This window comes from Mytilus californianus, unplaced genomic scaffold (assembly GCF_021869535.1).
Source record: "Mytilus californianus isolate M0D057914Y unplaced genomic scaffold, xbMytCali1.0.p SCAF_3, whole genome shotgun sequence".
NCBI lineage: Eukaryota > Metazoa > Mollusca > Bivalvia > Mytilida > Mytilidae > Mytilus > Mytilus californianus.
Window position 1 is genome coordinate 74,351,009 of NW_026262679.1, and position 23,787 is coordinate 74,374,795.

The 23,787-nt window shown below is 32.2% G+C and overlaps 1 protein-coding gene across 1 annotated transcript; it reads left to right on the top strand.

The window, feature by feature from the left end:
- Nucleotides 1-3,690: 3,690 nt before the first annotated feature.
- Nucleotides 3,691-17,842, top strand: LOC127733642 (putative amine oxidase [copper-containing]). The gene is made up of 3 exons (XM_052242959.1): nucleotides 3,691-3,702; nucleotides 12,043-14,145; nucleotides 14,800-17,842. The coding sequence occupies exons 1-3, from the start codon at nucleotides 3,691-3,693 to the stop codon at nucleotides 15,094-15,096; spliced, it is 2,412 nt and encodes an 803-aa protein (XP_052098919.1). The 3' UTR covers nucleotides 15,097-17,842.
- The last annotated feature ends 5,945 nt before the right edge of the window (nucleotides 17,843-23,787 follow it).

The window sequence follows — 23,787 nt, forward strand, 5'->3', positions numbered from 1 at the left end:
AAAACCGGGTGATCCGGAAGGTTAAGAAGATCCTGCTCCACATGTGGCACCCGTCTCGTGTTTCTTATGGTAAGTACATAATAGGTATTAAGTATCATTCGGTGAAATCAAAGTTGACTTATGATGGTTTTGATATTTATTCTTATGATACAGGTATTTTATTAAAAAAAATTACTCTAGTGGTCAATATCAGTTGAAAAGAACTAGGAATTAGAAGAATAATAATAACATTTATGGCAATTTAATGTTTTCATCATGGGAAGGAACCTAAAATTGTGGTTATGTCACTGCTGTCTGCGATATATATATAAATGTAAAACATCAAAGTCTGAAGAATGCAACATTGTTCGAGTTCATTTAAAGCACTCCTCAGCATTCATGTCTTCTACTTTGGTACTAATAGTTTAAAAAAAAACAGCAGACTATCAAGCTCACTTATCCCATTCAAAATTATTAAAGCTTTTCTTCAAGGCATGAAATTTTAAAACATTCTGTCTGGTTAAAAGCTATATAAATCATATTACGAGTCAAATTTTTTTGTTGTAAATTGGCATTTTCAACCTTTTTCACAGAGACCACTATCAATACCACACAGAATTTAAAACATTACCCACCCGCTAATATGTCATCTCGATTATTATTAATTTGAATACACCTTTTTCACTTTCACAAGTTTACCACAAGTATGAATGGGATGAAACTATTCCCGTAATGTTCTATAAATCTTATCATTATCTTTTACAAACGTCTACCAGAATTGGCATATATAAATTAATCATAAGGGCAAACGTGAAATGTTAAATCATTACTGTTACCTCACGTGAATGTATTATCATGAATATTCATATTCTTGTGTTATGATTGTGGTCAGTTGGCCATTTGCCTAAAAAGTCGAAATTTTACTGTGCGCAGTTATGTCTTGGAGTAAGCTATAAATCTTTAAATGATATAAGTATGAATCACACAACATCATTTAATCACACGATATTTTTTTCATTTTGGATTTGATTTTCGCTTCTGACGTATTTTGACGTATTTTGCGAATCGCGATCCCTTCCAGAGTGACGAAAATTGAAAACAATACCACGTGGGATAAACATTAGATATAAATACAAATACGCGAAACTGTTAAATAACGTATTCAAAATTATTCAAAACTGAGAAATTAACTATTGACCATAAGTGATTGATATGTAATATATGATTAAGATAAGTCAGGATAAATTCGTTAAAAGTTTATTATTGGACTTCAAATAATTATTGTTTGATATTAAAACAAGGGATAAAGAAATGAGCGAAACAGACACGGAATCAGCTACGGTGAAAATGGTAAGCATATTATGTGATACTGATCGAAAAGACAAATGAGTTTACGTCACTTGAAGACAGCTAGGACGTTAATCTAATTCTTGACTTAAACTTTAATTTGTCGAGCGCTTAAGATCTATTGTTTTATACTTACTTACCAAACAATACAATTTTGCGGGGAAAAAAAAACGCTATCAAAATATCGTCAATTTTTTTTCTTTCACATTTTACATTTTATTGGGATATTTCAGATCTTTATGTAAAGTATTTGATTTTATTATTTGTATCAATTATCATTTTATTTTTATTTTCATTATATTATTTTTATTGTTATTTCATTTCAAATACAAAAAATAATAACAACAATGATAAGAAAATCAAACAAAAATCACAAAAAAATTTAAACATTCCCAATACAAACAAAAATATGAATACAAAATTACGTAACATATTAGTTAAAGCACATGTTTGATTTTAGACATTAATGAAGTGGGCATGTGGATAACTGGGTTAATTTAATAAATAAATGGTACAGAATGTAGACAAAACAACATGTTTGACCTCCTGCACTGGTTTTTTTTCGGTAGAACAGTTTTGATTGTAAACAAACTTTACTATGAAAAGTACATACTCGTTTCCAATTTTCCAAATACAAAAAACCTAAACATTTTGTACGTTACAAAGTTTGTCTATAATCAACAACCTTCGTGTATTTCTTTAAAGCAAACCACCTGATGTCTTCCTTTCGTTCTTTCTTTCTCTCTTTTTTTCCTTCCTTTCTTTATTCAATATGCTTGTTTTATAATTTGTTCTCATCTGGATTATGCACACGGACGTCAGGCAAAAATCAATCAATTAGTTTTTTTCTCTTAAATTTGATTTATAGAACTCCAGTATTATTCCTAAATTTTTAGTGGTGAAACTGTATTCATGTATTTGCTTTTATATGTAATCTTTGATTTAAAAATGAATTTATATATAAAATTGAGAATGGAAATGGGAAATGTGTTAAAGAGACAACAACCCGACCACAGAACAGACAACAGCAGAAGGTCACCAACAGGTCTTCAATGCAGCGAGAAATTCCCGCACCCAGAGGTGGTCCTCAGCTGGCCCCTAAACAAATATATATACTAGTTCAGTGATAATGAACGCCATACTAAACTCCAAATTGTACACAAGAAACTAAAATCAAAAATAATACAAGACTAACAAAGGCTAGAGGCTCCTGACTTGGAACAGGCGCAAAAATGCGGCGGGGTTAAACATGTTTACATTTTAAATTTTGTGCTTATCCTTAATTTTTAAGGATATTTAGATGGTATTATTGAGAGAAAAATTTACATCAAACATATATTCGGTTTGAATAGTGCTATATTTATGTAACTTTATATATAATCTATGATTAATCTTTAATGCTTTTTTTATATTTTCAAAGATGTTGTAAATATAAAAATTAATAGAGATATTTCTTCAAGTTTGTCAGTAAAAAACGCAATCAAAATGTTTTCTTAAATGGCCAGATAGAACAATTTTCTAGTTCTAAAAGCAAAATAATCCAGATTTTTAGCAGTTTAAAGCATCCCCCTTTCCCCGCCCTGCAATTCCCTAGCATGGCATGCAATAAATTTAAAACATATAATGTAAGTACTGATGTTCGATTTCAAATTTAAAAATGAAACACACGTATCATTTTTCACTACTTTGGGGTGGGGTCACAAGAATGTTAATAATATAACCATGATACAATCTGTAAAAATCCATCTGGTTAACCATGTTGTACAACAAAATCATCTTTCAATATAAATTCAAACTAAAATTAAAAAGATCATTGAAAAATGATATGTAAACCACACAAACATGTAATAAAACTAAATCTAAATAATAGGAAAACCAAAATTTTTTGACGACATATTGAAAAATATTCAGAAAAAATATCAAAATGCTTTATAAACAAAAATGTATTTTCATTTTTTTTTTCAATTACTGTTAATTCGCTTTTAATAACATATAATACATTGATTTTAATTAAATAGAAACAATAAAGATAGATGGAGAGAATAAAAATTGCATTTATAGTCAAATTAATATGTAATTATAGATAAATTTGTGACTTTTTCAGTTTGAAACTTTATGAAAAATTAGGAGATGTGGTATGATTGCAAACGAAACAACTATCCACTATAGACCAAAAGACGAATTACAGGTCACCGCACAGCTCTCAACAATGAGCAAAACCCATACCGTATAGCAAGTTCCACTCCCGTCCCCTTTTCCTCTACATAACTTGATATACACATGGAGATGTGGTATGCCAATGAGACAACTATCCAACAGTCCAAATGACATGGATTTATCGAATATGTAGTTACAATGAGTAACATGACGGGTGCAGTATGTGGAGCAGGACCTCCTTACCCTTCCTTAGAACATGAGATTACCCCTAGTTTTAGGTGTGTGTTCGTGTCTTTAGTTTTTTATTACGTGTTTTGCCATTATTTTGTTCGTCTTTCTTCCACTTGTGCATTTTGATTCATCCTGTTGTATCTTCAGCCTCTCTTTTTATGCCCCACCTAGGGGCATTATGTTTTTCGGTCTGTGCGTCCGTTTGTTCGTCCGTTCGTCTGTCCGTCCGTTCGTTCGTCCGTCTGTCCCGCTTCAGGTTAAAGTTTTTGGTCAAGGTAGTTTTTGATGAAGTTGAAGTCCAATCAACTTGAAACTTAGTACACATGTTCCCTATGATATGATCTTTCTAATTTTAATGCCAAACTAGAGTTTTGACATCAATTTCACGGCCCACTGAACATAGAAAATGATAGTGCAAGTGGGGCATCCGTGTACTATGGACACATTCTTGTTTTTCTATAAAACGCCACTGCATGCCAAATGTGAATCAGTTTAAATGAAAAAAACTTACGGTCTGATCTATGCAATAAATTTTAGATTGAGATAAAACAACATTTAATTTTTTCAATCCGTTTATTACCTGAATAAATGAATACCACTGTCACATGTTGGGGTCGGAATGAGCCTGTAATCAAGTGGGTGTCGTTGGTTGCTGTCAGCTAGAATTGTTTTTCAAATAATGTGTACATATATAGTGGGTTTTTTTTATCAGAAAGTCATACCCTAACCACATAAGCATTAAGTCAAATACCAATAAATAAGGACAAGATATTGGTGGGGTTATTTCTCATTTTGGGTCATTCAATCTGTTTCAAAATTAATAGTATCAAAGATTTATGACTGCATTTTTGGGGTTTAAAAATATGTCGTATTCTTGAACAAGCAACCATTTAATAATTGCTTACGAAGGCTTAAAACTGCAATTTCGTAAGATTTTTGCAACTTTTATACTAGTAATTAATCCAGAAAATGAACAAGAAGGACATATTTGACAAAAAAAAGTTCTATTCGAAGTAACGCTAGGTGCTTTTCTTCATGTACAAAGTAATTCATTTTGATTAAGGATAATCTTGAAAATTTTACCAAAACATGTGAAATTTGAAACATTTCTTCAATATTTTAGTTTACAGCCACTTAAAGGACTGTATAACATTTTAATTGTATAGATGGATGTTAAAATTTTGAAATCGTTTAAGCATATTATTCAACCCCTTTAGTATTCAAATTCCACTAAGTTTCATCAACTTTTCAATTTTGACCCTGTGACTGAAGCAACTCCATTCAAATTTGCCATGCCTGTTTTCATCTATGTTCATGGAGACTTTAGTTATAGTCTTTAACAGTGAAACATTTTTACTGTCAAAACAATCCAATTTTATATATCGAAAGCGAAAACGGTGCACATAAAAATGGTCAAACAGTTCATTTCTTTTTTTTTCTTTGGCGGCAATGTCCGACAAACAACTGTTGGCAGCGCTTATTTTGATCCTGTTATCCAAATTTTGTGCCGTTTTTTATTTCCTTCTTCAAATTAGGGGTCATCATGGTGGTTATTATAAAAAAGAAGATGTGGTATGATTGCCAATGAGACAACTCTCCACAAGAGACCAAATGACACAGAAAAGTAACACTATACGTCACCGTACGGCCTTCAACAATGGGCAACGCTCATACCGCACAGTCAGCTATAAAAGGCCCCGAACTGACAATGTAAAACAATTCAAACGAGAAAACTAACGGCCTAATTTATATACAAAAAATGAACGAAAAACAAATATGTAACACATAAACAAACGACAACCACTGAATTACAGGCTCCTGACTTGGGACAGGCACATACATACAGAATGTGGCGGGGTTAAACATGTTAGCGGGATCACAACCCTCCCCCTAACCTGGGACAGTGGTGTAACAGTACAACAATAGAACGAACTATAAAAATCAGTTGAAAGAGGCTTAACTCATCCGATGGATAAAAATACAAATACTACAAACACAAGTGGACGTGCCCGCATTGCGTATGTGACTGCATGGTGACTGCATTGCGTATGTGTTTTAGTTTTACGGCGCATGGTGAAAATAGGCAAAGAGGGAGGGTTGTGCGCACATAAAACTGGTTTAACCCCACTACTTTGTGTGCTTGTACTAAGTCAGTCTATTTGAACAATGAATTGTTGTTCGTTGTATACACATAAGAAGGTGTGGTATGATTGTCAATGAGACAACTCTCCACCAGAGACCAAATAACGTTAAAGTAAGCAACTACTGTATAATTTTAGTACGTCTTTGCTATTGGAGGAGTAGTTGGTCTTGTGTACTGATCAGTATATCATAGTCCTGCTGCCCTTTTATGAATCCTTTTAAAGACTTACAGATAAGTGGTTCCAGAGTTTTCAAAAAACCTTTTAGAACTAAACACTTTCCCAAGAACTGCTTATCTAGCAATTTTGATTTCAAAAAAGATAATTATCTAAATAATAACGCTTTGGTGACTAGGAAGGAAATTGTTTCGTGTCTAGGAGTTTTGACAGACGATAAATGATCGTTTAAACATCAATTAAATTTAAATAGAATAAAAGACTAAAGAACCTAAGAACCTCACAGAGAAAATAATGTTGGTTCTATGCCAAAAAAATACACTTTTACAAATTCATTCACAAAAAGTCTAAATTACTATCAGGAATTTCAATCATTGCTCTATTTTTTCCAGACTGTAAAAATACTCAATCACTTTTTGATGTTTACAAGTTTAAAATAAATATAAATGTTAAACCTGATAAAAGTAAACATAAATAGAACATTAATTGAATCCTATCGGCTGACTGTCCTAAATACACCCACCGTATCAGAGATGTATTTATCTATGTCTGTCCATCGTCATGAAAATTAAAATTATGATGAATGAAATTCCAGTTTTTTTTTCAAAGCAAATATTTTAAATCATAATTAAATGTTTTAACATTGAAGGCAGTTTCAACATTTGATAATTAAGAAGCGATTGCGTATTCGGGATTCCAAAATAGTAGCGGGGACTTTTAGTTTGCATCTTCCATTTCAGTACCTCATTTGCCAGCACACAATTGAAAACTTTGAATCCAAACTTACTACCATACACAAAACTAGATCCCTATGGCAATCAAGCTTATACTATGTGTGATTGGTATTAAAATAAATAATGGTATACGTATTTGTCAATCATATTACCCAAACAGTTTTTGATAGCTGTTACCTGTACCAAAACAACTACCAGGCTATAAATAATTCAAATCAAATTTTGAAGCAATTGGCTTAAACTTTATTTTACCCAAGACTATTAATTGAATATAAAATAACTGTTAAATAAAGGGAAACATAACGTACTAATGACTATTGTAAACATCTGCTTAGTCTACAAACAAATGACTAGACAAAACTACATCTAGCCAACAGAGAAAAAATGCAATGCACTGAAAGACATGCATCTAGACCGACATCTGAACAGCTTCTTCTTTTGTTTTGTTTTGTTTTTTTATTTTATGAGCACTGAATTGACGGAACCTTCCCACATGTTGTCTCAACGCATGTTTCTGTTTAAACAATGATTCTTTTCACTTATTTTCTGCTTTCAAGGACAATGATTCAATAAATCAAACATAGATGTGATCGCTAAAAACACATTTTATGATAGTTCGAAATGCGAACTTGATGACATTATTTATTTCTTATCTTTAGAATAAAAAGAGCTTCTATCGATTAACATATAATTAGCGCATCAATAGAATGTTGTATTTTAAAATGTATCTAGAGCTAGCTTACATGATTGAAGCGATTTTGTGACCTCTAGAAGTTCAAGTCCGTTGGTCACCAATGGACCACTGTCATTGACAATTTACGGACAATAACTAATCAATACGCTAAAGAATATAAGCTTTTTGGGTGTAGTTTTTGCAACAGGGCATAAAATGTTAACATTCTCAGATATGTATGACTTTAGCATTGTAATTTCTACCCATTGCAGAAAATAAACTTTCATTTTCTTGTAAGTAATACAAATAAGATATTTTACTTGTTAGTAACAAAAATGAGATACTTTACGCCTATTATTTAACTTCATCAAATTTAATATGACAATAACGGTTTGAAACTTTGCAGAATGATGAAAACGAAATAAATTTGAAAAAAAACCACACAAGATACAATCTTATATATCCCCAAGTTTATCTTGTGTTTCCTATTTTGACTTCCTTAGTAGAGTGTTGCTGCGTACAAGAAAACTTTTGCACAAAGATATTTTTATGGTAAAACTGAAAATATCTTTTTGAACAAAGATTAACGGAACATTTTAACTTGGTTTGCCGTTATTGAATATCCGTGTCACAGATGACACAATCCGTTTGCAGTAACTACAAGGACGCAGGGCATTTTAGCGAAAAACAATCAGAGGATATATTAGAGAATACCTTATTTCCCATCTTAGCTCCAGCCTAATCCGCTCACTTCTATTTTTCGAAAGCCCATTTTAGCGAAAAACTACCGATTAAACACGTTATATATTCCGTACGTCCGAAGTTATATTCTGGATTTACCTCCATCAGGTACGATCGAAACCAAAAAATTAAAAGCCAAGGAGGAATTAATACCTGTGCTTGGAGCTATGCGAAAGGACCTAAAAAGCATAGCCAAATATTCCGTTATCCGATAGACAAAATATCAAAAGGCTATTATACCCAGTAAGACCAAGAGAAGGAACAGTTCTTACTGTAACTTTATTGCCAATATTTTACAGGGAATATATGTAGATCCAATTATATACTATCACTGGAAGATTAATTCCATGCTAGAACAGTGTTGTAATTATTGAGATCAGAAACGAATGGTTAAAAAGAGCGAATTGGTATTATTATGCAAAGCATTTAGACTTCTTGTGTTGTATTTTAATGAATTTGACAGTTGAATTTTGTGTTGTTTTGACATTGAAAGTTGCCATTATACTATTCGATATTGTAAAAGGGAAAAATATTGCTAAAATTGGCTGTGATAATTAGAGTTTTACTCCAATTAGTTAAACATTAGGCGATGAAAGGGTTATATTTTCGCGCTAAATCTGATTTTTTTCTACTAAAATTTCCTAACAATTCGCTTAAATGTCCTCGTTTTTTGAAATATTACAGAATACGATTTATCACCTGATTATTACTTGTCATGCGCACCAATTAGCTATATCATGATCGCAAGTTTTTACTGGTGGAGGAAGCTGGAGTGCCCGAACAGAATCACCGACCTTCGACTTCAATTCTAGTCAATTAAGATCGGATTCGAGCGCTCCTTGCTACGAGCGGGGTTCAAATTCACAACTTTTGTGTTGACAGGTTAGTGATAACTGCAGATGAACTACTTAGGTCACTTGGACACCGAGGACAATCTGTTAATAAGATATTAGTTAGTAATTAGTTGGCGGAGGAGGAGGTGGGGTAACGTCCTACAACTTCGGACAACGACGGTTATTTTATATAATATAATCATGGTTTATAAATGTAATGTTATAGCTAAAGAATAACGATGCTTCATGGCACAAATAAATTGTGTTACATCAATATTTATAATAGTTGTAATATTTAGCTTGACAATTAAACGTTCAAACTGGTAAAACATCTTGCATTAGATCCAAATCTACCAATAGATACCCATAAACATTTCTACATATATCTAATTACATGGGTGTGTTTCTTACTTAATTGCAAAACTTATGTAATATAACCTTGAACCGAGCGTATAACATTGGGATTTTTAATTGTTTTCGTTCAGGGGCATTAAATGAAAGTTCTCATGTCTATAACACTTCCTTTAATTATCACAATAGACATTACGCGTTTTTATGTTATATTCATACAGGATCATTTTTGCCACGACAATTTTTTAAATTGCCCATGTATTATATATATATGTATATACATAATTTCAAAAATAAAAAAAAATGGACAAATGTCTCACACTCGTAAAGTTGTGCATAAGAGTAAACATTAGTCCAATCACTGAATGATATTTATTTAATCATGTACATTTTTAAAAGAAAATTTAACAAAAAGATTAATATGCTAATATGTTTTCTTGAATGGCTAAGTTTTACTATACAACACGTGTACCAAGAATCCTTTTGAAAGAAATCTTTCATTTTATCAAAATCTTCAGAAATGTACTGCTATGGAATTATTGTCTCTCGTACTCTAACTTGCCGACAATATTTCAGTATGCAGCGACCTTAACCATGACATCTTTCGGTAGAAATCAGGCAATCCAACAGCGTAAGTACGAAGGGAAAAGCCGTGATGAAAAAAGTAATAAAACGCGGAAGAAATATAGTATAAACCGATCCTGAAAGAAATTTTTGATAATCAAATTGTTTAACAAATGTTATGACAAATTAATGTAAAAAACTGATCATCACTCTATCATATCACTTTTTCACGTGCTCAATGCTTTTGTGTTGATTGTATCTCAAGGTCACGATTTATCAACAAAACCCGAAAGTAAGTTAACAGTTTTCGATCAACAATCGCCGAGTGAAATGTTTTATTGTCGATTATACATTATGGATTCGGAATATTTTTTTTTAAAAGTGAGCATAGGACTTATTTCCGTATATTTGCATCCATTGGTTCAATAGTTTAATAATGTAAACTGTTTTATGTGACTTAGGGGTAACAGAATAGTAACTGAATAATGTTACAGATTTTTGTGAATTTGCATTCAATTTGAACATGTTGAATTTTAACTAAAATCGAAAAAGAAATTATCTTATTGATCTATTATCTGTTATAAGTTAAAGAATATGCATTCAATGATAATTTAGAAATAAAAGAGAAAAATGCATTTTTTTCGATTATTAGATGAAGTTGAACCTTTCAAATTTGAATGCAGCAAATTATAAAGACTAATCCAGTTACAGTAACTTGGACATAGCCAAGCATGAAATTTTGAAAATCTTGCCTGACACTGAATTAATATTATCTAATTAATTATAAGAATGAAAGTAAACCTATACTTTTTAGTTGTTTTCAGAATCATAAATGTGTGTTTTCCATAAAACCTGAGTTGAAAATTGTTTTTTAATAAATCAGTCAGAATAGAATTAACTAAAATGGTGAAATAACAACAAGTAATACATTTAATGAAATAGACTTTTCAACACTTCGAATAAAAAAGAATAAACATGTGGCTTTTATTCAAGCTGTCAAAAGATAACTTGGTGTTCATAAAAAAAAAAATATGAATTTCTTTAAACTTTAATTGGTCGAAATCATATTATATATAAGAAGATCTTACGACATATTTAGTTGAACATTTTATCGGTTTTAACAACTCTTAAAAGGAACGAGTATTGATACCTATTATCAACATCAGCAAAAATTGATGATTTGTAAACAATTGCCAAATTAATGCAACAAATACCAATGATGCTGCATCTGAATCACTTCTTTCAATTAACCTTCAGCCATAGTTTTTTCAGAGCAAAGTACATATCTAATTTGGAAACTTCATGAACGGACCAAAGCCTTGAACGGGCATGAAGTATAATGCTTTATTCACAGAATAATATTTTTTTTCAAATTATAAATAATGAAAGACATTATAATCATTATCATAGAGACTAAAACAAACCTTTGAAAAAATGACTTCAACAAGCATCACTTGCTTGATCTCAACTGTACCATTAAGAACGGGTGTCAATCTTTAGTTTTCCGTGTATTGAATTGAGGACTGTTGATTATCTATTCGTCATTTTTCTTTGTTGTCGTGATGTTGCCCGTTTTTATTTAAATTGTGGTTTTTGGTTGTCAACTTTAATAACTTCCTTGTAAGCAACAACCCTCTCTCATGGAAATCATAGGAAATGCAAACCCTGGAATATCGTATCATCAGGGATATATATATATATATATTCTATATGCAGGTGCTGCTGGAAAATGTTGCTTGTACTTGAAAAGGAAAGTTCGCAGTGGTCAAATTATATCATCTATCTTATCGCAAAACTTTTTTCTCGTTGTCAATTTATATTTGTAGGTCAAGATATGAAGTAGACATAAAACTTTATCTGTGGTATCCTTAATCTCAAGTTCAGTATGATACAATTTAGATGTGATCTTCAAACTTTGACTTATCCATTTAGAGAACATCGTCTACATAGCCTTTGTAGCTTATTACTTTGTTCTCTGGATGGAAATATGGATATCCAATCTCCCGGATTGGATCTCTCAGCTTGGCTCTTCTTTTTTATATTCCACACCCTGAGAACAGCAAACAAATGTATGCATACCAACATAGTAAATATAATCATGATAATGATATAAGGTTCATTTTGTTTTACAGAAGACAGTCCATACTATGAAAAGTTTAATTGACAGTGATGGAAAATGGAAATGGATATCATTGATATTTGCTGTTTCAACATTATTTTTCCTGCTTATGAATATTAGTCTACTAGTTATAGTATTGAGAGGTTCGCATAGATCATCATCCGATTCAGAGAGTATTATTGCAGATATAGATATTAGAAATTTAGACGACAAAGATGATGTCTTCTCTCAATTAACCTTCGAGGAGATTGATTTAGTACTTAAATATTTATATTCAATTGAAAGCTTACGCTTAACAATGCCAAATGAAACGAAAATTGAAAGTAGTTTTATACATACAATAGAACTGCTTTCTCCACCAAAGAAGGAAGTCATGGAGTATCTGCAAAACAACGGCAGTAAGCCCAACCGTAGAGCCAAGGTATATATCTTCCGGGGAGATATCAGTCCACCAATGATTGAGGAATACGTTGTTGGCGACTTACCAAATATTTCATATGGCCGTATTTCTAATATTTCGTCAAGACATACAAGAATTCCACACATTTATAGACCATTTTCAACTTATGAATTCATGGGTATTTATAAACATGTAATAGCTCGAATAGGAAAGGAAGCAAGACATGTTTTATTAGAAAGCTATAATGCCACTACAACAAATTGTGGAAACCAGTGTTTAAGATTTTCCATGACACCTATTTCGAGTGGCTATCTACAAGAGGGGAAAAGAAAAGCCTGGTTTTGGTTTGCTTATGACGTAGAATTTTTCACTTTGCATCCCGTTGATTTCCAGTTCTTAGTTGATATGACAAGCAGTCAGTCTTCAGACTGGTCCATTGAACAAATTTGGTATGCTAATAAATTGTTTCCATCGTTAGACAATTTCCTCGATGAATACAAGTGCGGAATTATAAACAAAACGCGACTAAAATTTCCCGAGGAGGCAACAAACTTGTATAGTAGTTTGAATACAAGACAACCTCCATTGTCACCTTTAAAGAGAAGAGCTCCTATTCAGATTGAACCAGACGGTCGTCGCTTTTCCACTGCGGGAAATACTGTATCCTACATGAGCTGGAAAATTCGACATAGAATGTCACCTACGAACGGGTTTCAATTGTTTGACATTTCTTTTGATAATGAAATGATCGTTTATGAAATGAGTCTGCAAGAAGTTATTGTAATATATTCTGGTTATACACCGTCGGCAAGAATGCTTCATTATGCAGATGGCGCCGGACTTTTTGGAACACGTCATCGCGGCTTACTTCCTGGAACTGACTGCCCTGATAATGCCAAATTCATTGACGTTTATCTTTACTCATCAAATGAAAATGGCAAAAGAACATACGAAAATTCTGTATGTATTTTCGAACATAACAACAACTCGCCTTTACGAAGACATCGTGCCTATGGAAGGTCAGGAGCTTTTTATGGTGGCCTTTTAGACTCGGTGCTGGTTATCCGCACAATAATGTCAGTAATCAACTACGATTATGTGATTGACTACATTTTCCATCAAAATGGAATTGTTGAAACCAAAGTTTCATTAACTGGATACCTAAGTACATCTTTCTACTTTGCAGAGGAAGAACATTACGGAGGTCATCTCCAAAAACATATACAAGCTGGCTTGCATAATCACCTTTTTAATTTTAAAGTAGATTTAGATGTTAAAGGGACAGATAATAGATTCGAAACACTAGATATCAAACCAGAGTTTAAGCAAGATCCGTGGAACAGTAGAGACCATCATCAATCAAAATACGAAAAACACACAAGATACACTGAACAAGATGCTCAGTACACATATAACTTTGAAACCCCTAAATATCTCTTGATTTCTAATCATAACAAATCAACAGAAGAAGGCCTATCGAGATCTTATAGAATTAAATTAAGTGGAATTTCAAAAATGCAGCTGCCGTCTAATTACGGGTTTGCGAAATCTATTTCATGGTCTAGACATCAAGTCACTGTTACGAAGAGGAAAGATGAAGAGGACACTAGCAGTTCAATATTTGCAATGTGGGATGCAAATGATCCAGTGGTCAACTTTAAAAACTATTCGGAGGATAACGAAAATATCATTGACGAGGTATTTTGTTTTCCATTATTTTAGATACTATTAAGCTTCTATTCTGCGGCTGGCATGAAACTGATAAGCACGAGAGAAAGAGAAACAAGTTATAAAAGCAAATACGGCCCATCAAATTAAATTCAATATCAGGTATTTTTTGTTCAACAACTTTTCAAGATTCTAATGACGCTAAGTAATCCGCATCAAATTAAGAATTATAGTCTAAGAAAATATTATAAATGTTGAAAATACAACGATATGAAAAATCTAATCCATAATCAGCATTCAAACAAAGTATTGTAGTAAATCTATAAATTGTGTACCTAAATGTTAATTGTTATATCAATCAAGTGACCTGTGATTGTACGGATTTTGCTCTTTGTTCAAAGTAAAAATGGTATCTATATTTAAAAATTGATCTTTTACATTTATGTTTTCACTTAGAAGATTTTAAATTTACATTGAATTGAAAATATTACTCGATCAATTATCAATTCTTTCATTTGTTTACAATGTTCAACCGTGTAAATACGAGTTGTCAGCTTTTGGCGTATATCACAAGGTTATAAGCATTGATGCATAATAACGAGAATGTGTGTACATCCATATTGCAATGAAAAGGGTACACAAAAACATTAGTTGTCCTTTGTTTAATTTTACTTTTTTTTTCAGGATCTTGTTGCTTGGATAACACTAGGCACTCAACACATACCGCACAAAGAGAACATGCCAAACACCTTGGCAGCAGGGTCGCAGCTATCATTTTATCTGATTCCTTACAATTACTTTGACGAGGATCCTTCCATGAGGTCTCCTGACTCTGTGCGAATCGTCCCAAAAGATCCAAAACGCCCAACAGAGGGAGCAATTGTCGAAAGGGGGAGTGGTTATGAAAGAACAGTTTGTATTCCGACTAAGAGTAAAATTGATGAGTTCTTGGCAAAAAACAGTACTTTTATTTTTACTTAATGAATATCAGTCAAATATATTAGAATATTGAAGTTTGGTGCCGTGTAATACATTTTACACTAACTATAGAGAAATGACGTGACGTAGATAAGATGGAATCATGAGTTCTTCAATCATGCAACAGACAAAGTTACAGTCATGACTTTTGAAATTGTTCAGGGAAATAGTGAAATAGAAGCGAGTATACTTTTAATAAAATTACAATGACAAAATAAAATGTACGATGCATTCCAATTAATCGGAAATTTGTTGTTGTTATTATGTTTTGAATTACTTGTTTCTTCAAAAAGCAGCTTATTGTTACATGTAAAATATTGTAAATAATGGTCTAGACATTTGTTAATATATTTATTTATAAGACAACTGGCATTGCATATGCGGGATTTCCATAATCATTAATGTATATACGACTTTATATGTAACCAGTTTACAGAATAGAAAATGTTATAAACACAAGTTAAACTGACATATTTTGAAATAATGATATTTTTTTACACATTTTTTTATGTTTTTGTCTTTGAAAGAAGACTTTAAGTCTTTTGTAAATTAACTGGAAATTTTGCAACCTTCTATCTCATAAGTGCATAAGTAATACCTTCTCTGCACCTGTTAATTATGAATATTTTAGTCTAAAATTTGGAAAAATGTATTGTTATTGTAAGGTCTGAAAGGAATATTTAAAGGGTACGTTTTCAATACATTATATGTACTATTTTAGGGTAATAAATTGTATAATCGTAATTGTAAGTAATCGTTATTTCACAACTTATATGTGTACAAGTGTATTGTTTATATTATTAACCATGTGAATGTAGACAAACCTCATCTATTTGTGATATATTTGAAATGGTTGTGATTACTGTAATGCGATTTTAGGAATATATTTCATTTCTACTCAGTATCACCGATCCTTAATTCTTAAGACGTTAATTATTGTTTTTGATTTCTTCATTTGTCATTCGGAATAAGTTAACAAGTCATCCTTTTACACTCCCACGCCACTTTGTTGGTCTCGTCGTGGGTTCTACCCCTAGCTGGTTGTGTGTTCTATCCCCAGCAGATTGTTGGTTCTGTCCCAGATTGCCGTGGGTTTTTTTCCCGGCTGGGTCAATTAAAAGACTTTAGAATTGGCATTCGCTGCTTCTTCGCCATTTGATTTGAACACATTTAACCCTCAGACATCAACAGAAACATTATCTAAGTCAATGTAACCGTGTTAGTTGTGTACTGTATCAAATATATCAACTTAATGCGATTGTCTCAAAACAGTAATTGAAATATGTTTGTAATTCGGAGATAAATTCCATTGCATATTCATAGCCATAGGTGTAAAAGAATGTTAAACAGTTTTGAAGATAAGTGTACTTGTACTAGATGTATTTTATATTATATAACCTCATATCTGATCAGACATTTATTTCAAATCGGTGTATTTTAGATGATAGTTTTTTATTCAAGTTGATAAAGTACATAAATTACATTTGTATATACATGTGTACTTGTAGTTTCTAATCGGTTACCAACTGAATAAAAAGACGAAGGTATATGTATATAAACCTGAGTTCAACATTCCAGAAAGATAGAGCTGTGTTATATTTACATAATATTGTAATTCTTGTATAATGTGTGTAATAGTTTGAGATTTTTTTAGTGTTAGGTTTTGCTTCAATGTGAAAAATAGTTATAAGCAACTTTGAATTTTCAAATGAATCAATTTTAATCAGGGTTGTTAATTTAACAAGCGACTAAGAGTCTTCCACTTAAATTCAGGCCTTGAAAGGATAAACTTTTTATGTAATTTCACCTTTCATTTCAGACAAACATTACTATTTTAGAAAGTTTCAATGACTAAAAAAATTGAAAAAAAGAAACAAATATTTTTTCTGAAACATATAATATAATCATTTATGTAGTTAACAGACAAACGGAGATAATTCAATCATGAATAAACGAAAAATCAGAACATACTACCAAATAATCAGCCCAAGAGAAAAAAAAATTGAAAACACGTACAATTTGATTTTTCTATAACATGGAATAAGTTGGCATGTTTACAAAACATTTTTACGTTTTATAACTCATGGGGGAAATTCCAGTGTTTCCCAAATTTTGATTTCTAGAAACAAATTTCAACAACGTATACACTCGATGCAACACACAACAAAAACCGGCTGCTAAATTACTGCGCATCACATAAAAATAGTGATATTAAAAGTTTGTACCAACAAAATATATTGATAAAAATATAGTTTTTCATTTCTAACATTTAGTCAAGTTAATTTCTTGTCATTATTCTAAGAATCTAATACCTACCACGAAACTAAAACTTTTAACTTATGAAATTGTTCATCTCTCGAGTTCATTTTAAATCCATTCAGAACATTTAAGGAATTATTGGAAAAATTTTTGGTATTTTATTTGAGACAAGAAGCAATGTACGTTTTTATTAATGATATGAATACAAGAGTGATATACAATCATTGTACGACACTTAAACTATTTGTAAACAAACAAATTTGGATTGATTTTCATCCATTTGTCTTTATCTCAAAATAAAATAATAGAATTCATGCTTTTTAATACTCTAGTACATTATATTTGTTTGCCTGCATATCTTCACAACATAGAAGCTTGTTTTGATAGCGATATTTATTGTTTGTTAAGAAAATAAATTTAGCAGAAAGACTTTATTTCATATTGTTTAAATGCCTTTATAACTTACCAAATAAAGAGTGTGTTGGACCTTTACAGTTTTGAATTTTTTTTACAAGTGCTAAACAAACTCATAAATAATACCAGGCTTATACTTGTGTAGGTCAGATGCACGTTTCGTCTGAAAAAAAAGTAAAATAACAAAAATACCGAACTCCAAGGAATTTTCAAAACGGAAATTCCCTTATCAAATGGCATAAATTAAAAGCTCAAACACATCAATCGAATGGAAAAAACTGTCATATTTCTGACTTGGTACAGGCATTTCCTTATGTAGAAAATGGTGGATTAAACCTGGTTTTATAGCTAGCTAAACCTCTCACTTGTAAGACAGTCGCATAAAATTCCATTATATGGACAACAATGTGTGAAGGTACATAAAAGGTAAAAATGTCAAAAATAGGGGTACAGCAGTCAACATTGTGTTATTATCTTAATCACTATAAAAACAAACAAATATATCACAAAGAAATATATCAACAAAGAAAAACACAATAACACAATGGCGGGATGTATAAGTACCGAGCCACTCCAAGAGGTTATTACCAAAAATGGACTAAACAGTAAAGTAAATAATTGACAAAAACAAATAAAAGAACACTATAGCACGTAATTAAGATGATACTTAATTAAGATAAAAGACTCATCAGTGACATTGAGGATAAAAAATTCCCAAAGGTCTTGCCAAATACAGCTAAGGTTATCTATTCCTAAACAAACATCATGACCAAAAGAAAGAAACATAGAAGTAAAACATAAGAAAAACATAAGAAAACTTGAAGATTGTATAACACAAAGTTATACCAAGAAAGTAAGTATATCTGTACCAAGTCGGGAATCTGGCAGGAGTTTTTCACATGTTCCGTTGCTTGATAGCGTTTGATTTTGTCAGTTTTTATGGACATCCCCTTTTTGAATTTGCCTTGGAATTCGGTATCTTTTTTATACTTTTTTTTGCAAAGAAAAACACTATCCAGATAATGTGCTTCAGAAAGAGTAATAAATGTAATAAATTTCTCTCCCATATATCACACATTTCACTTTAGTTGTGTTTCGAAGAGAGAAAAAAAAAAATACCGGGTAATTTCAAGATTTTCCCGATCTTCAATGTTGACCTCTAACTTTTTTGATCGAGCGTCACTGATGAGTCTATCTGTAGACGAAACGCGTGTCTGGCGTACAAAATTGAAAGCCTGGTATCATTCATGAGATTATTTACAACCACCGGGTCGATGCCAATCCTGGTGGAGGGTTCCTCTCCGAGGGCATCACCAGCCCAGTAGTAAAGACATGAATTAACAATGATATGGTCATAGTTACAAATTTACTGTTTGCAAAACTTTGCATTTTTCGAAATATTAAGGATTTTCTACTCCCACGAATTGATTCCATCTAGCTGTATTTGGCAAATCTTTTGGAATTTTGGGTCCTCAATGCTTTTAAACTTCGTACTTTATTTGGCCTTTAATTTTTTTAATCGGGCGTCACTGATGAATCTTTTGTGGACGAAACTCGCGTCTGGCGTACAAATAAACTCATTATAGATAGCAGGATTAAAATTTTGTACGCTAGACGCGCGTTTCGTCTACACGAAATTATAAGCCTGGTATCATTGATGAGTATTTTTTGGATCAATAACTTTCTATTCATATTTTGTGGCATACTAAGAGTACAATACCCTCAGGCAAAGTTGAGGCCAGGTGACCATATTTTTACACTATTTTGAGGTTATCTATATACAAATAAATGTACCTGTCTAAAAAAAATACATAGCGTGCATATAATAACCACAAGTCAAAGAAAAAATGACAAACAGCAGCCAAATAAATACTAGCAAAAAAATGATTGAGCAACACGAACTCCACTTAACATCGGGAGGTGAGCTGGAGGAGTCAGCAGTTCCTATTCCAGTAGTGACATCCAACGCGTAGCTCAAGTAAACATCTGATGATAAATTGCATTCGGTCATGCTATAAATTAGGATAGGAAGACAGAATTACAGTGTGGATAAACAATTTTGAACTTGTCCTCGGCCATCTGTGACACAAATGTTCTGAAACGGTCAATGAAGTCATGATGATGTCAGCAATTTTCAAAATGACGACTTCATCCTTTCCATTACAAACCATTGTTTCATCAGGTTCATTGCAGCTTCCAAATGTTTGGTTTTGAGCGTTTCTGATGAAAGATGACGGAGACTATCTTTTATTTGGATCATGATAAGAAACGAAAGCCCCGGAAGATCTATCAACTGGGTGATATATACACCATATATATGCAAGTGTTAACAATAATTAAAGATTACGATACTCCAACACTTCAAATCGTTTATTTTACGTTCAATAGAATAGATGCAATCAACATTGTTAACAGACTTTTTTTTAGTTATTTTGCAATGAGAGTACACTTTCTGTATAGAAAAACATGAAATTAAAGGCCTTCTTCTTGAGAAGTGAAATATGAATAAAGAAACGTCCGTGAGAAAAGAAGAACATTTGGCTCCCATAGAAAATCACCTATCATATATAGTGAAAGACACACCCAACAAACAAACAAAATAAAAACAATCAAGCATCTTCGTGTCTGTTTCACAGAGCTTCACGTTTGAATCATTATTATTTACTCACTGCCCCAATGGAAGATATGCCACTGAAATTTTAGCATGCGTGTTGAAAATCATCCCCTAATGTCAAAAATACTATAAAGTATCTTTTATAACATTTAAATCTATATTCAGTTTATCTAGAACAGTTGATGAAAATTGCTGATATTGGAATCTCATGAAAATATAAGAAAATAGAAAGAGTGCGTTCACAATACTTTAGTCGAGGATATTTAGAAGCTAAATAAATATAGCTTTTTTTCATCTATTATTTCATTCGTTTCGATTGTGAAATCGACGAATTAAAAAAGTATTAACTATTTACAAATCTAAGAAGTGGAAAAGGAGTAGGTGTAGTAATGGCTCGAAGTTTGATAGAATAAGATAAGAAAAGGAAACGGGGAATGTGTAGAAGGGACAACAACCCATCCAAGAAAACAGTCCAAGGCCACGAATGGATCTTCAACGCAGTGAGAAAATGCCTCTACCGGAGGCGGGCTACAGCTGGCCCCTAAATAATAATGTATACTAGTTCAGCAAAATGGACGCCACACTAAACTCCAAAACATATAAATGAACCAAAATAAAAAAAACCACAAGACTAACAAAGGCTAGAGGTTTCCGTTTACTTGGGACAGGGACAAAAATGCGATCTCAACCCTCCCCTATATCTCTAGCCAATGTGGAATAACCAATTACACAGGAAAACTCAGTTTAAAAGAAGTCCGAGTTCGATGTTAGAAAAGATAACAGAAGAAACTAAGCACAATGACAATGATCAACATAAATTAACAAAGGACTACTAGCAGTTACTGACATACCAGCTCCAGACCTCAATTAAACTGATCGAAAGATTATGTCTTCATCATATGAAAATCAAGCACAATTCGTCCCGTTAGGGGTTAAGTATCCTACCATGATAAATTATACGAGAAGAAAATAACCCGTATCATCCCAACAACTTGTTTTAGAATTAATTTGTCCATTATTTCAAGTTAATGCATAAACATACGAAAACGTTAATTAGAACGACACAAAAACTGCTCCAATACAGTTGAGTGGAAAAACAACTGAGATCGACACTACGTAAGTTTTACGGTCATCATTACGAATTGGTTGACTGATATGATTTGGGTATGTGTCTGAACTCAGTAGTGACATGTTTTCACGGTAGTTGTCTGATCTGTAAATACCGATTGTGTCGTATTCCCTATTGTAAAATTTTGAGAGAGTTTCGATTCGTATGTCAGCTGATGCATGCATAGCAGGAGACGCTTACCCTGTCGACACACTCAGTCTCGCTCGTATTGGAGTTCATACGACTTCCTCAGTTTTTGTTATTACACCTTGATTGGTATCTTCTTATGGATTTGTGATATTTAAACATCGGTAAACTTACAGTTGCCTATAATTTGTCAAGTTTCTTATAAAGTGTTGACCTTATCATCTCAAATAGGTAAAACAAAATACCGAGTTTGGTGAAAGTTGAAATGCTTTTCTGGATTTCACCCACAATTTGCTTTCGACAGAATTAACCAATTTGGTAGAGAATGATATTTATGTTTATCAAACCACAGCACGGCAACACACGTGTCATATTTTTACACATATGAAGGAAACATCTTCAAGATTTTCCGGGTGGCTATGTCGCTGAGTTTTTTCTAGGTAGTTCATCTGCAATGATGTGACCAGAAGCCAGTCAACTCTGATCAGGATTGTGGGTTGGGATCCCGCTGATGATGAAGCTATTCGACTCCGATATTTTTCTACCAATATCTATGAGGAATGAAAACAAGCAAAAATAAAAACAAAATCAATACTCTAAACATGTTAACATGATTTTTTTTACATCAAATTCATTATTTATCAATAATTCTTCCAAAAAAAAAGTACACATCTTTAAAGAATGTTTTTATTTTTGACATGCAGTTTTTTTATTTCTTGATTTTCCGAAGATTTTCTAAAATATTTGTTTGATTTTGATCTCAGACCAACAAAACTCCACCAGTAAGCTTTTGGAAAACAAAACAAAGAAAAATACATTTTTGGCCGAATGTATACGTAAAGTATGTTTTCTCTCTGAAATGACCGAACATTATTTCTTAGATGGGATGATAAGTGGTGTTTAAACTGATAAACCCACATCTAAAATACGCAGCTTTTTCAATTTTTTGTTTTATTTCACCGGAGCACCTGAGAGCACCCCCAGTTTTTGAGTTTTGCACGAAATGCACAAACTAAAGAGGTATTCACAGGAAAAATTTGCACAAACTATCTGTACAGGAAATAGTAAAACACTCGCGCAATGCATCAGGATCTCTTTCAAATTTGTAACTTGTACTCGATATTTGCCTGCTTGCGCTTTGTGAGGTCAAGTTGCGTAACATGAATTGTCCAAATGTCCACAAACTACCATCATATTGCATGGGAAATTATTTTGTCACCTGAAATTATATAGAATTTTACAGTTTATAAAAAAAATGGTTGTTTGTTACTTCGGGGACGCTGATTCATGAGTAACAAGGCTATGATAGCTATGTTAATTCTTAAGTTTGCATTTTGAAAATAAATTAACGAACATTCGAGTTTATTTGCTAATGTGAGAGTAACCTGCACAATATATACCTTCATGTCTCTTTCAGTTTGAGCAAGGATTTATATACATTGTAGTATACTATACAAACCATTGGTTTCAGTCTCGCGTTTATATATACTTTTTTTCTATTATATTTTTCACCTTTTTTTATATTTATATAGTTATTGCAGCGCATGCCAATATTTATATTTTGACCAATTATTATTTGTGTACTAGGAGACAAATTTGTAAAAGCAAATTTGCTTGTTTTTGGATCCTAGATATTTATTTAAAATGTAAAAAATTGTTATGTGATGATTTAATTGAATAAATATTGTTTTAACTAAGCCTCGCGTTTTCAAGGAAACCCGGCAAATTCACTCCTTTAGGTCATAGATGATATAACATCTTGGCATGTAAAGGGAAAGAAAAAACTTGATGCGTGAAGAGATCAATCTCAGTTACATGTATATGTTCTGAATATAACACACATTTTAATGTAGTCTTAGGTGACCGTTACTCAATTTGCAAATACAGAATAAGTTTTTCATTACCTGTTGCTAGCAAAGACATATTTTGTTCATTCCCTTTGCAACAACTCTCTGGTAGACATTAATCCAAGACATTGAAGACAAAATCTTATCGTTGTCATGTGCCATGTTGTAAGAAAATCGTACTTAAGCAGTTGTATTCGCTGTCGTGCGTGTATCATTGAAACAAAATTGATTAATAGGCTCTAATTTTGGGTTCATAATTAACATTTGCGTGATCAAATAAATGTAATAAGACTATTATAGATCGC